Source organism: Neofelis nebulosa, chromosome 12 (assembly GCF_028018385.1).
Source record: "Neofelis nebulosa isolate mNeoNeb1 chromosome 12, mNeoNeb1.pri, whole genome shotgun sequence".
Lineage (NCBI taxonomy): Eukaryota > Metazoa > Chordata > Mammalia > Carnivora > Felidae > Neofelis > Neofelis nebulosa.
Genome location: NC_080793.1, coordinates 28,437,283 through 28,452,311, shown reverse-complemented (window position 1 = coordinate 28,452,311; position 15,029 = coordinate 28,437,283). Strand labels below are relative to the sequence as shown.

The 15,029-nt window shown below is 44.9% G+C and overlaps 1 protein-coding gene across 5 annotated transcripts in view; it reads right to left on the bottom strand.

The window, feature by feature from the left end:
* Positions 1-15,029, bottom strand: part of ABCA1 (ATP binding cassette subfamily A member 1) — a 138,095-nt gene that overhangs the window by 43,938 nt on the left and 79,128 nt on the right. For all 5 annotated transcript variants that reach the window (XR_009251525.1, XM_058694683.1, XM_058694685.1 and 2 more), the window contains exons 12-19: positions 10,906-11,103; positions 9,886-10,091; positions 8,762-8,938; positions 6,349-6,571; positions 4,398-4,619; positions 3,781-3,985; positions 2,605-2,718; positions 382-553 (exon numbers count right to left, since the gene is read on the bottom strand). Coding sequence is in view for 4 of the 5 variants with exons in the window: in XM_058694683.1 (XP_058550666.1) it covers positions 382-553; positions 2,605-2,718; positions 3,781-3,985; positions 4,398-4,619; positions 6,349-6,571; positions 8,762-8,938; positions 9,886-10,091; positions 10,906-11,103 (1,517 nt within the window). In the remaining variant the exon portion in view is untranslated. The remainder of the gene's footprint in view (positions 1-381; positions 554-2,604; positions 2,719-3,780; positions 3,986-4,397; positions 4,620-6,348; positions 6,572-8,761; positions 8,939-9,885; positions 10,092-10,905; positions 11,104-15,029) is intronic.

The window sequence follows — 15,029 nt, the reverse complement described above, 5'->3', positions numbered from 1 at the left end:
GAAATCACTACTTCTCTCCAACATATCAAATCTTTCTTCCCACATTCCTGCTTCAGAGTTCTAACCAAACTGGTTCAAGAGAATCTTTCTGAGAGCTGTCACAACCTCATGTTCCAGCAACAGTGTAGAATTCTGAGAACTCAATGGGAAAGGTCATCAAGAGGCTCCCAGGCAGTTTTACTCTTAAGAAAGAACATCTAGCAAAAATCAGCACCGGGAACTCACTCTTGTGATTAAGTAATATAAGCCATTCATCAGCTCCTCATGTGCTCTGCCTCTGCCTCTGCCCCAGTGACCAGTGCAACGTCCTTACATATGGATTTCTAACTGCACTACAGAACCTTCCTGTGGCTGATTCTGAGAGCCGCACCCTCTTCTTACATGGTGGTGGTCTTCCCAGCTCCATTGTGGCCCAGGAAGGAGGTAATCTGGCCCTCATAGAAATTCAAGGCCAGGCCATCAACAGCCACCTTCATGCCATCTCGGTAAACCTTCATCAAGTTCTGAATGGACACGCCCAGCTTCAGGTGTGTGGGTTCCTCCTCCATGCAAACTGTCAGAATGCAGAAGACGGGAATGAACTCACAGAAAATACCGACAAGTGGAGCACAAAGACAGAGGGGCTGTGCCTGTCTTTCAGAACTGTCCTTGGATAGTTCTGGTTTCTCAGGCAAGCAGGGAACTAACATTTATTTAGGGTCTATTCGGGCAGTAGTGTTGGTGATAGGAATTCACTGATAAAGGAGAATTCACAGTCTATTGGGAGAAAAAGATTTGACAAGCATTTAAAATATACGAGGCTGGGGTGCCTGGGTAGCTCAGTTGGTTAACTATCCAAGTCTTCATTTCCACTCAGACGATGATCTCACGGTTCATGGGATTAAGCCCTGCATCAAGCTCCCACATCAGTACGGAGCCTGCTTGGGATTCTCACTCTCTCTCTCTCTCTCTCTCTCTGTCCCTCCCCCTGCTCATACACACGTGCACCTCTCACAAAATAAAAAACTAAAATATAGAAGGCTAAAAATTGTTTAAAAAACACATCGAAAAATGCCATGGAACTGAGCAATAGCCAGACCATGCAACACTTCACAGCAATAAAAAGGAACAAACTACTGATACACATCACAACTTGGATGGATCTCAGGGGAATTATGCTGAGTGACAAAGAGTCAATCTCAAAATGTTACATACTATATGGTTCCATTTAGATCACATACTAGAAATAATAAAATGTACAAGTGGAGACCAGATTAGTGGCTGGCAGGTGTCAGGGACCGGGGAGGAAGGGAGGTGGAGGTGACTGTGGCTTTCAAAAGGCAGAATGAGGGGGTCCATGTTCATAGAACAGTTCTGCATCTTGACAGAGCTAGTGGTTACATGGATCTGCATGTGACAAAGTGCACAGAACTAAATACACACACGAATGAGTCCATGTAAAACTGGTCCAATCTGAAGAAGATCTATGAGTTGTACCAATGTCAGTTTCCTGGTTCTGATACTGTGCTATAGTTATGCAAGGTGTTACCACTGGGGGAAACTGAATGAAAGGCACAAGGGAACTGTCCCCCACCCCCATTCTGTTTTTTGTTTGTTTTTCAGAGTCATGTGATCTCAGAAGAGGCAGTGACTGACCACCTAGGACTCTAGAAAAACTGCACAGGGGAAGGGGTATGGAACTAGATCTTGAGGAAGGAGTAGTAATTTACAGGGCAGGCAAGTTAAAGAAAGGGATCATCCATGAGAGGACACAGCACATACAAAGGCACAGCGATATGGGAGAGCATGACATGTCCTGGCGACTGTGAGCAGTTCTAGGTGATTGATTCAGAATTAGGTGTAGACAGGAGGTTGGGCAAGACGAGGAGGAACAGCAGAAGAGGCTGGGACAGTGGGCAAGGCGGGTTATAAGTTGTCTAGTGTGCTTGCTAAGGAACGTCAGACTTTTCCACTGGCAACTAGGGGAAGGCAAAGAAGAGATCAGCAGAAAAGGGACTAACTACTTAGGAAGCCACACTGAACACTAAGATATTTTCTCTCCAAGAACCTGAGCCAACAGCCCAGAAGGCAGAGCTTTTGCTAAACTGTGGGCACCTCCACGTACCGTCAGGAGCCAGGAGAAGATCAGGGCTCTGGGTAATGAGGAGTGAGAATATCAAGCAGCACAGACTGAGCTCTGGCAGCCACTTGGTGTCAGCCTACACAGGTTCATATATCTATCACTATGACAAGGCAGGCAGTGAGGTTATGGTTCCACAATGACAGCTGTCTTTACCTCTTCTTCTCAGCTATTAATTTATCATGAAGAGTGTGTGTTGGAGGAAGGTATATGTGTGTAAGTATAGAGATCAAGGGCCTCTTTCCTAGAAGCCAAGAAAACAAAGGCAATGTCCCTCAGGGAACCAGATAGAGACTCCCCAATAAGTCAAAAACAGCACTGGACACAACTGGCATGGGAGAATTTGGAAAGATGCACTGCATGTGATTTCTCTACCCCTAGAGTGGTTTTACATTTTCTAAGGGGCAAAAGCCATCCTTTGCCCCTGACAGCGTGGGGGTGGAGTGGTGGTGGGGGTGGTGCTCAGGCAGGTCAGCAGCACTTACTTTCTGATATTCCCTTCTGGCTGGAACCAGGGTGGCTCTTCTCATCGCTTTCCTCACCGAACCAGTAGGATTTGGTGCAAGGAAAATACCAGGGCCTGGGTATTCCATACTGGCCTGAAAGCAAAGATAAAAAACAAGATGTAAGACAAGCTTGGCAACATGCTAGCATTCCCAAGGTATCACAGCCAGAACTATGCCCTCCTTGACACAGCTTCTGGAGATGGGACAGACTGGGATGGAGGTGGCAGTAGGGGGAGCTAATATTTGCTGAGACCTACTATATGTAACATACATTCTACACCTCTCTGAATCCTCAAACAACCCCGTGAGATAGGTTATCAACCCCATTTTACAGATGTGGACACTGAGGGATAAGTAGCCTACCCAAGGTCACTCAGCCAGTAAGTTAAGAACTCAGACTCTGAATCCAGATCTGTATGATACAAAATTGCATCTTCCATGCCGGAAGCCCAGGTACAGGTCATAAACATTTCATATACACTCCCTTAGAGGAAAATCAGGTGAACCAGAAAATGTTAAACCTCACTCTCTCAGAATTTGATCTATATAAAAATGTATCCAAGGCAGGTCTTGGTCAAGGAGATTTATTCAGGGAATATGAAAATGAATTTTTATGAATGCTCATTTGATTGAATCACAGGTAAGGGCTTAGAGCCAACATCTCTTACTATTCACAAGCAGTACTCAGGCAACAAGAACGTCTCCTGGTGGGAATTCTGGGGACACAGAATTAGAGAACTGGGCCAGCACTAGAAGGAGGAATCTTCTGGATCAGCTGACCCAGTGTTACCCAACCAGATTTGTCCTCAAGGACCAACACTTACCAGCTGTGTGTCGCCAGGCAAGGTACTTTTTTGATTCACAGTTCCCTCATTTGCAAAAGAGGTTTGTGAGAGTAAATTCCAAAGTATACCTAACATTTTGCACAGCACCTGGCGCACAGTGCTTGAGAAATGAGAGCTATGTCAGTAGCAAGAGTTATACTTTCAGCATCAGCTGCTTCTCCTTGGATGGCTTGCCTTGGGTCTAAAGCCCTAGCCACTTTCCAGGGAGCACTGAGCTCTGTAGAAATTCCAGCACAAACAAGGGGAGCTCTTCAGCTAGAAATTACATTTCCCTAGCAGATGGCTAAAGCAGTGTGGAAGCCCCATGTACCTGGAAAGACAGCCTCGATGTACCACGTCATCACTCCATAGATAAAGGTGTCGAACAGCATCATGGAGACTGACGTGGTGAGGTTGAAGCCATCTTCCTCCATGGGGCTCTCAAACAGGTTGTCCCACTGCACCCCAATGCCCTGCTCCTCAAAAAGGGCGAAGTATTCACAGCCAAACCCAAAAGCCACAGGAGACAGCAGGCTCTGTGAGAAGGAGGTGAAAGTCACTTATCCATCTCCTTGTGTCTCATTTTCTATTATTTCTAGTGTAAATTCCACCCAGAGAAATTTGAATTTGCAAAATGGATCAATTACAAGATATGGAAGTATTCACCTACAGATCCCTTGAGGGTAGTGGGCTCACTAACAGCATATAACAGGATTCTATTTTTAACTGCTCATTATGCACACACATTTCAGAAATGCATGCATGATGGAGCGTAAAACTTTTAGAATTTTATGCTTCCAAAGATGCCCCAAAGGCTCAGCAATCTTGCATCCCATGCCCACCAACCCCCACCCCCAGATACACACACACTCCTCTCCTGTTCTCAGCCTTGGACTACAAACACCCTGCGGCTGTGCCTGCAGCTCCTGCCCAAGGGTGGTTGCTCACCACGAAGATCTTGAGCGTGAAGCCCACATAGTCTTGCCACGCCACGCACAGGACGTAGGGCAGGTAGAGCATGAAGTAGATGATGCCCCCGCAGGCTGCCGCCAGGTTGGCTCTGGAGAAGAGTGTGCTGATCAGGAAGCACTGCAGGATGGTCACCACAGCAAACACGGACAGAAAGACAAACACCACGCTGGGGTCGCTGTAGGGCAGCAGGTTTCCTAACTGGGAAAGAAGAGACCTGTTAACTGTGCTGCCCCAACAAGCAAGCACATCCTTGTGCCATCTATGGGAAGAAGCCAGGGCTTACTCACACTCATCTCAGAGGTAACATAGGGGAACAGCACTGCCCATTGTTCTGATGAGGAAACTGAGGCTGAAATAGCAGGATGGTGACTAGCCCAAGACCACACAGCAGAGGCAGGAATACAGGAGTCCAGGGCTGAGATTCAGTCAGACCCATCCCAACGGACAATTTTGTTCTTTGTTTCTCCAAGAAATACCACTACCTGGTTTCTCCTCTTATAAGGACTAGGACTCTCCCTCAGCACGAAGAGTTGTGGGAGACAGCATTCTAGGACTTCCCCCTCCAAAAGCCATGGAAAATGGCCAGGAAACCTTACTATTCCCCCTTGGTAACCTGCCATGGGTTCTGCATTCCCACAATCATCCAAATCTTGTGGACTGGACCTTTCAAGTCTCTCTCTGCCCAGTTCATCTGGGTGTATCTGAGCAGGACCAGCCAGCATGTGGTCCCAGAGCAGTTCTTACCCACCAGCCACAGGACCACTGCCTCCATCATGGAGCTCCACCCTTGCAGTCAGATATCAGATGATGAGAGGAGGTTTATTTTAGAAAGCACCGCTCTGTCCTACTGTTGGGTGACCTCGGTGAAGCCCTTAACTTTCCTTGGCTTCATCTGCTTACAGGTTAAATGCGTTAGTGAAGGTATAATAAGAAAGCACAGGTGATGTGCTCTCTACAGTGCTTAGCAATCACTAAGTGCTCATTTGTAACTAACAGTAGCTAATATTCAACTAAATGTTAGTTCCTATCCCTTTGCACTCCCCTCACCTTGAAAACATTTATTTTTACATGATGCATCCTTAAAACAAATGGTTGTAAGGAAAAAAAATTAGTATACAAACCTATTAATATATGGGGTGGGCACAGAATACCGCTGCCCAGAGTCCCTTTGGAGGGGGAGCATGTTGCCTGGCAGTCACAGCAGACAGCGGTCAACTAGGTGTCAACTCCTCTGGGTCTGTCACAGCCACAGAAAGCTGCCTGGCCCTGGGGCACATCATTCCAATGAATGATTGAGGGGTCTGGGTATGGGGTGTGGGGTGTCAGGAGGGAGACCTTGGGGCTGGGTATTTCAGCTCAATAAGGAACAATTCCAGCAAGCTGTGTATGCTCCAGAGTGCCCGTGGGGCTGGTCCTGCACTGCATTTCATGCCTCCTCTCTCTGTTCAATCTTGTATACTCTCCATCCCTCCCATAGATGTTGATCCCTAATAAATACCCATTCACCAAACTCTCAGCCTCTGTTTCCAGAAAATCCTAAGCTGCAATAACACGCATCTCTCAGATTATGGTTTTTAAAAATTCTGGCAGAATCACTACCCAATATGCCTAAGGAAATGCACAGTTCTCAGATGCTGCCAGGAACCGCTGCCAAGGAGATGTCATGGCACAGTAAGTGTGTACCTACCTGGGAAGCAAGATCCCTGGGTTCTAGCCCTGCTCAGCCGCTAGCCAGCTGGGCTGACCCCTGGGCAAGTCATTGCCCCTTTTTGGGCCTCAGTCTTCCCGAATATAGAACAAGGAAATTTCAAAAGATGGACATGTATGACCCCTTCCCTCCCAAATACTCTTGGCTTTTCTCCTCACACAGCAGATGTTGGCTGTGCAGGAACTCCCTGGCAGCAGGGGGCTGGTGTGGCAGCCTTACTTTTAGGATGACCACCAGCAGGCCGGCGCTCACGAGCAGAGGAATGAGGCTGCTGATGAACCAGCTGAACCAGAGGATGCCATTGTCCAGGCCCATGATGCGCATGGTCTCCTTCAGCCGCGCCTCCTTCTCATACACGATGCCCTTGATGATCACAGCCACCGAGTAGATCCAGGCCAGCGTCATGAACAGAGGCATCGACCGGCTCATCACCCGCAGGAAGCTAGAGGCCCCACGGAAGGGAGGAGGAGAATTACAGGGAGTGAGAATCAGGCTCAGAGGCCAGCGTCCCCAAGCCTGCGTGCGGGAGGAAGCCCCGAGAGGGAGCCCACGAGGGGCACACCCTCCAGACTGTGAAACGTACGGGTTACCAAAGCTTCATGAGGAGCTCAACATACTGACAGACCAATGGAGTGCCGCCAAGTGGAGTTTCTTTGGGGTCTGCTTTAGCCACAAAGTAACTACGAGATGCAGGTTATTTTAAAGTACTATAGAAACAAAAAACCAACTCCTTCTCTCACAAAAGTTCCGTATCTCCAAGGTCATCTCACTTTTGACTTGTACAACTTTGATCACAGATAATGTAGAAACAGACTCCAGGCAGCTCTTGTCAGTAATATTTCAAATTCCAAACTAGAATAGGAAATGCAGTACTGTGATATAAAAGGGACACAGGACCTTTTGGACCCTGGAACTCCAGGCTCAAGTCCCAGCTTTACCATTTATGCACTTATCTGCTATGTGACAACAGGCAAATGCCCTTAATGCATTAAGCTCCCATCCTGTCCTCATCTTAAGACATCCTTCCTGGGGCGCCTGGGTGGCGCAGTCGGTTAAGCGTCCGACTTCAGCCAGGTCACGATCTCGCGGTATGTGAGTTCGAGCCCCGCGTCGGGCTCTGGGCTGATGGCTCAGAGCCTGGAGCCTGTTTCCGATTCTGTGTCTCCCTCTCTCTCTGACCCTCCCCCGTTCATGCTCTGTCTCTCTCTGTCCCAAAAATAAATAAAAAACGTTGAAAAAAAAAAAAATTAAAAAAAAAAAAAAGACATCCTTCCTAGAGTAAATCTTAGATGAGGGGTTGGGCAGTGTGTGGGGGTGGGGGGGTCTTTGGAAAACTCTGGCTAATCTTTCTGAAGGTAAAATACAAGATAATTCAGGATGACTTGGAAAAAGCTAGAGGGAGCCACATGAGGAAATCGTTGCTCAATGCAAAGCAGACAGCAAACGTTAAGAAGAGGCTCCCCGCTCCTTCAGCACTCTGATCTCTACACAATTACACCAGAGAATAAGAGAATTTCCAGAACTTGGAAGAAACATTACATATCTCGGATGCCTGCAATAACTACACCTCTGCCTGTTCTTTCTTACAAGAAATCATTAGATCCAAATGCACAGTTCCCACGAGGTCTTGGCAGCTTAGTGACTAAGTACCGAAAGATTACCTAAAGTCTAAGATAAAAAAGGCCTTGTTCAGTCTTATTTGGATTGTTTCAAAATGTGATTCACCACTTATAAAGAGGGAGTGGACAAATTTATATGCAGTCACTCTTTACGGGTCTAGATCACGGTTTCTGTGTTTGGGGAAAGTGTATCTGTGTGCATGTGCCTGCATGTGTTTGTCACAACACTTTAAATTTGCTCTTTGAGCAAACTTTAACCAAAACGGGAAGGTTGTAAAAAAAATGTAAGTGCTGGGGGCACCCGGGTGGCTCAGCTGGTTAAGCATCTGACTTAGGCTCAGGTCATGACCTCATGGTTCATGAGTTCGAGCTCTGCATCAGGCTCTGTGCTGACAGCTCAGAGCCTGGAGCCTGCTTCAGATTCTGTGTCTCCCCCTCTCTCTGCCCCTCCCCCACTTATACTCTGTCTCTCTCTCAAAAATAAAAAAAAAATTTTAATATAAAAAAATATATATGTAAGTACTGGTAACTATGGATAAAAAAGGAAGGAGGGGCACCTGGGTGGCTCAGTTAGTGAGGCATCTGACTCTGGATTTCGGTTCAGGTCATGGTCTCACGGGTTTGTGAGATGGAGCCCTATGCCCGGCTCTGTGCTGACAGCATGGAGCCTGCTTGAGATTCTCTCTCTCCCTTCCTCTCTGCCCCTCCTCTCTCTCAAGATAAACAAACATTAAAAAAAAGGGGGGGGGGTTATTACCAGTATGTGCATATTCATGTCAGTGATATGGCTGGAACAGTCAACTACCTCCATCTGGCATCTTATTTCCTAAAATCTTCACTGAATTTCAAAAAAGATTTTCTTGACCAAATCAGCACGCATCTAAAACAAATAAAATCAAAGCATCCTATCTCCTTTGGTATGTATGCACATGCTTGTGTATATGTGTATGTATGTCGCATATATACTCTCTCTAGGGATTGAGTTAACCAGCTACAAGAAGATGGTAACTTACATGTCATCGACATAACAGGGGTAGGGCATCTGCTGCACATAAACACCAGTTTTCTTCTCAGTGCCAGTCAGCACCCTGATGATTGCCTGTTCCACCACATCTTGCAAGTAGGCAAAGCCCCCCCAGACGTACCGCATATCCTCAAAGGGGTCAGCCCGAGGACCCGGGTCCCAGTACCTAAAACCAAACCACAGGTGATCAAATATTCATTAGAACCATAACACCAAAAGAAGCCAGGGGCCCCTGGGTGGCTTAGTCAATTAAGTGTACAACTCTTGATTTTGGCTCAGGTCATGATCTCAGGGTTCATGAGCTCGATCCCTGTGTCCAGCTCTGTGCTGACAGCATGGAGCCTACTCGGGATTCTCTCTCTCCCCCTCTCTGCCCCTCCCCCACCCACACTCTCAAAATAAATAACCATTTTAAAATAAATTAATTATAAAAAATTTTAAAAACCAATCACTCACAATCCTGCCACCATTACAAAGCCACTATTTTCATTTTTGCATCTTATTTTCTGGTCTTAGCGATCATGTGCACTTATGTTGAAACACATATAATCAGAGTGGGCATACCACCTGTTGGTTTGGTTTTCTCCCCCTTTGTTTGCTACCTAACACTGCATTAAGTGGACATACCAAATTTTGCTTAGTCATTCCCTTTTATACTGGTTATTTGACCCTTTTTTTTTATTATATGAAATTTATTGTCAAATTAGTTTCCATATAACACCCAGTGCTCATCCCAAAAGATGCCCTCTTCAATGCCCATCACCTACCCTTCCCTCCCTCCCACCCCCATCAACCCTCAGTTATTTGCCCTTTTTTGTAAAAATGGATCATACTAGTGCAGGGAACCTAAAGCCTTTTTTCTTTTTTTCCTCTTGATGTAATGCCGTGGGATTAATTCTCTTGAGTGGGAATGCTGAATCAAAAGATGATATTTTATGACCTTTGAAATAACAGTCTCTAGCAATGAATGTGCCACTTTCACCAAAATCATGCCACCAATTTGAGGGGTTTTTGGGGGGAATTTCTACCAAGTTGTTAAACTGAAGTGCCTCTAGTCATAATAACTGCTCTTGTCGTCCCCAAAACTGGCTGGTGTGACAGGACTGAACTCACCCATCTTTGATTTTATTTGTCCTCTCCACATTGTCGATGTCCATTCGGATCTTGTACTTGACATGATGGGGCAGCTCAACACTGCCAGGAGTGATTCCGGTGAACACGATCCCAGCCCAGAACTTCCTCTCATCCAGAAGCTCCATGGACTTGTTGATGAGCCGGACCTCTGTTGTTATCGGTTCGAGCTTGTTCAGGTTGACACACTGACGGAAGAGGAACAGCCTTCATAAGAGCACTGGTGCCCAGGATGATACACTGTGGCCAAGGCAGACTCTGTCCTAAGAGGGACACGCTGACTGCGAGCCATTTTTATCCCCGTGCGCTCATCCTCTCCAAAGTCATTTTCTAATATTCAATTGAGAATGGAGTCTTTTGTTTTTTAGCTGCAATTTAAGAGTAATGCTGGAAGTACTTAGAGATAAGTTACTTATACTGATTTTTGTGGAGGGAAAGAGGTTGAAACAATGATCATACCTCATTCTCCTCGGTCTTCTTGGCAATTCTGAATCGTTAACTAACCAAGTAAACAGACCAAAACAAAACAAAAACAAAAACACAAAACACAAAACAAAAACAAAACAAAAAGCCACACGCTCACAAAAAACACCTTATTTGTCCCTATTAAGTCACAAAATTTTTAAAACTAGATTTTTAAAATGTAATCTATCCTATTAGATTTTAGATAAATTTAATAAATAACGCCTTTTTAAGGGCATGTTTTCTTGTCATTAGGTTTTGAGCTACAAAAGCTCTGGAAAACCTACAAGACGATGGACAAAAACACCCTTGAGGGAGATAGAATAAAGCTAGAGTTAGGTCTGTTTTGTTCACACGTTCAGTCATTCAACTTTTATTGAGTGCCTTTTGTACACCGAGCCCTGTATTAGGTTTGAGGGATACTACTGGAAATAAGACTAGACATTATTTCTCAACTTTCTTCCAATCCAAACCTCATTGGACCATCTCAGAGAAAGAAGCCAAAGACTTTTCCAAATGATCCATGGATCATATCCTCACCTCCATGAAACGAGAGATGGTCTGAATTGCCTGGTTGGTCTCATTGAAGGCTTCTCTCCAGGTGTATACAGAGCCATTGGCAGACTGGACATCCTCTGGGTGCTTGGCCAAAAATGCCAGGATGTCTTTAGCGGTCCAATCTAAGCCATCTAATTGCTGTTCCCAAAAGTGGTCATTGCTTCTGCTGTCCAACAGTGTCTGTCATCCCAATGAGAAAGTACAAGCAATAAACACCAACTAAATCTAGATACTAAGTCTTAAAGGATTTACAAAACCTAACCTTTTCACATATGTTGTCTTTTTTTTTTTTTTTTTATCTTCATAGAAAACTGTAAGGTAGAAATAGTGTTCCCATGTTACAGGTGAGAATATGGAGGTTAGGGGAGTGGGGGGAAAGTATGATTTTAACCAAGGCTGAGTCACAATGCTAACAGGCATGGAAGTGAGACTCAGAGTCAGACTAGTCTGGATCTAGTGTCCATATGTTTCCAGCCTAGCCTAACAGATCAACTACAGTAACAACAATGATCATACTTACTCTGTACATTTTTTATATTAGATTTATAAGCTTTACCTCACACAACTCCATGAGGAAGATCTGTCTAAAAGTTCCCATTTTTACATATGGGAAAACAAGTTCAGAAGTTCAAGTCCCTAACCTAAGTTCACACAACTACTTTGGTAGCAAAGCCATGGTATGAAACATGGACTCTGATTCTACCAAATCTTCCCCCTGCACTATATCATCTTCTTCTTTTGAGACTCAAGCTGATGACTTGAGGGAGACATAATGACCTTATCTCTAGACTGAATAAGACAAATGCACTTGTGCTGTTTAGCCTGGGGAGATGCTGCCACTGTAGAACCAAGTAAAATTGCTGGATGCGTGGGTGGTGATGCAAAAGAGACCTGTCTTCCATTTTTCATTCCCTAGCTGGTTGGTTTCCCATGTGGGTCAACATGGAAGAGAAAGACAAACCAATCTGGTGTTCAACCAGTAGATCCAGAGGGCTGGGGCAGAAGCCTGCACAGTGCATCCAGAAAAATGAGTCAGCTCCAAACTCAGCTCATGGAAAAGGAGAAGTGGGTACAACTACTGTCACAGCTTTGTGAGGGAAGATGAAACTCTGGATCCACTGAAATGGAATCTCTAAGGAGCCAAACACTGCTACTTTTTAAGTCACTCTTACTTTCACTAACAGTTTAAGTTTTCCCCCATGTAGCTTCATATTTATTATTTTAATGGGAACATAACGGTTTTATGGAGTATGTATACTATAATTTCATTAACTATTCCCATACTGCTAAGAATTTAGCCTATTTCTAATTTCTCACAATAACAATTATTACAGCAATAACACTTCCTCTCATACAGTGACTTCTTTCTTTAAAATTATTTCCACAGGATACATCCCTGAGGGTGTATGGAATGGAGTGCTATCCTGCACTTTTTTTATGGTTCTTCCAGTTTTCATTCCAAATTGCTTTCCTATAGGGAGTTAAAATTTATACTGTCATCAGTAAGATATGTAAGTATTTTTGTTAACATAATAGATACAGGTTTTTACCTCACAGTTCACAGGGGTATGCATTACAAATTCGGCCTGACTTTATTCGGAGACTTGAACAAGTAAGAGCAGAATAAAGACACATGGCATTTGGGATGAGGCCTGCCCTGCCCTGTGTGGCTTCTGAGCACATGGTTCAGGAGACAAGACCAGAAAGATATGCCCAGTGAGAGCACCGATCACATGGCCATTCTAGGGTATTTGAGAGGACCCAGAGACCTAAGATCACCCTTAGGAGTGGTAGCCAGGGAGGAAGCAGGGCCTTGAGATGAAGGAGGCAAAGAGCAGCTCAGAAAGGAGAACAATTTAGTGTCAGTGCATCTATGACTCAAAACAGAAGTGCCTGCCTCCAGATCTGGGGTCGGGGAGGGGGAGGCATGGGAGGTGATACAGTGGATGTAGACAGAGCTGGAAACAGTGGAAAGATAAGAGCTACCACAAAGTAGAATGGTGGTTGCCAGGGGCTGATTTAAAAAGTTTTTAATGTAAGTATAATATATATTATTAGATGGAGAGTTTGGCATGGATGTTTCAGCAACTCACAGACTCCCAGTTCTGAGAAGACAAGATACTTAGAAGGAAATGGGTAGGTCAAAGGGTACAAAGTTTCAGTTATGCAATATGAGTAAGTTCTGGAGATCTGGTGCACAGCAGGATGACAGCGGTTAACAACACTGTACTGTATATGAAATGTGCTATGTGGTTACTTTGTGAGGTGAGGATACATTAATTAGCTTGATTGTGAGGATCATTTTGCAACATCTATATCAAAACACACTGTAGAGCCTAAATATATATGATTTTTATTTGTCAATTATCCTTCAACAAAGCTGAAAAAAGACAGCAAGAGCTACTCCAAAAGAAGCAGAAGCCTCAGGCACCACCTCACATACCAGACATGAGGAGGGTACAGAGGACTGAGCAGCCCAAGTTTGTGGAGTCAGACACACACTCCTTAAGAGAGAGAAGAAAGGAGATGAGGAGGCTCCTTCAACTTCCACCCACAGGCTGAGGAGTCCCTCAGTTGGCGGCTTAACCACCTCTCTGCACTCCGGGCCTCAGTACCCAGTGGTATACTGGACATACCCACCATCCACCAACTAGAAATCTTTCCCCCTCCACAATCAAGCAGTTATCAGGCTTCACCTCCTGCTGATGCCTTGGCCACCCACTTAGATGGTCTCCACTCTGGTCTCTGCCTTCCACCTTTCCACACTTCAATCCACCTATCATATCAGATTAATGTATCTACGTCTCTCCTGCTTAAAACCTGTTCACGGTCCCTCCGAGCTTAAAGTAAAAGTTCTTGGATTTACACACAAGGTCTTCCAATTCACACACCACGACTGTCTCCCCATCCACAGTTCCTACATTTCCTATTGTACATCCTGTGTTCTCCCAGCAGAATCCCTAACGAATGCCATGGCCATGTTTACAAGTGTTTTGTCTTCTCAGAACTGGGAGTCTGTGAGTTGCTGAAACATCCATGCCAAACTCTCCATCTAATAATATATATTATACTTATATGAAAAACTTTTAAAATCAGGGATACCAGGCTGGCTCAGTCAGTAGAACACATGATTCTTCATCATTGGGTGGCGAGTTCAAGCTCCACACTATGCATAGAGATTACTTAAAAAAATAAAATAAAATCTTAAAAAAAAAAAGTTTAAATCAATCCATCAATCCAGTGGGGAAGCATCCATCTGCCTGCAGACTAAAACTCATGGAGTCCCTTCAACAGGGCCCCTCATAATCTTCTGAGATGCAGAAGGAAAGACATCCAACAAATAAAAATCTGGATTCAAAGGACAGGACCAGGAAGAAGAGGTGAGAGACCACATCTATGTCTATGGTGCTGTGAGTGGCTGGATCATGTAATCCCTTTTACAGGAGAGACTGGAGCCCAACAGAGACCCATCCTTGAAGAGCAGGAGTTGTTACTGTGAGTCAGCAATAATCCATAGATCCATACAAATTATTCTTTTTTTTTCTCACCCAAGTCCCTTAGTTTTTTTGTTTTGTTTTTTTTTTAATGTTTATTTATTTTTGAGACAGAGAGAGAGCATGAATGGGGGAGGGTCAGAGAAAAGGAGACACAGAATCTGAAGCAGGCTCCAGGCTCCGAGCTGTGAGCACAGAGCCCAACGCGGGGCTCGAACTCACGGACTGTGAGATCATGACTTGAGCTGAAGTCGGATGCTTAACCGACTGAGCCACCCAGGCGTCCCAGTCCCTTAGTTTTTAAAGGCCCCAATTTAAGAATTCTGAATATGTAACAACACTAGAGCAACAAAGATGACTCCAGCTTTCCCATCGCTGGAAGGCAGCCTGGGTATTGTCCCCCCCACCCAGGGCATCAAGGGAGAGTACCTTTCAGGTAGGTACCACCTCTAAAACTCAGCTGCCCCTCTGATCAATGAGGTGTCAAGATAAGAAACCTGGTAAAATCCACTCCTGCTTCTTAATGGCAGTAGAAACAAAAAAAAGAGGGCTCCCTCACGGTGGAGATAGGAAATAGTCTAATGATTCTCTGACTCAGCCCAAGACAGGGAT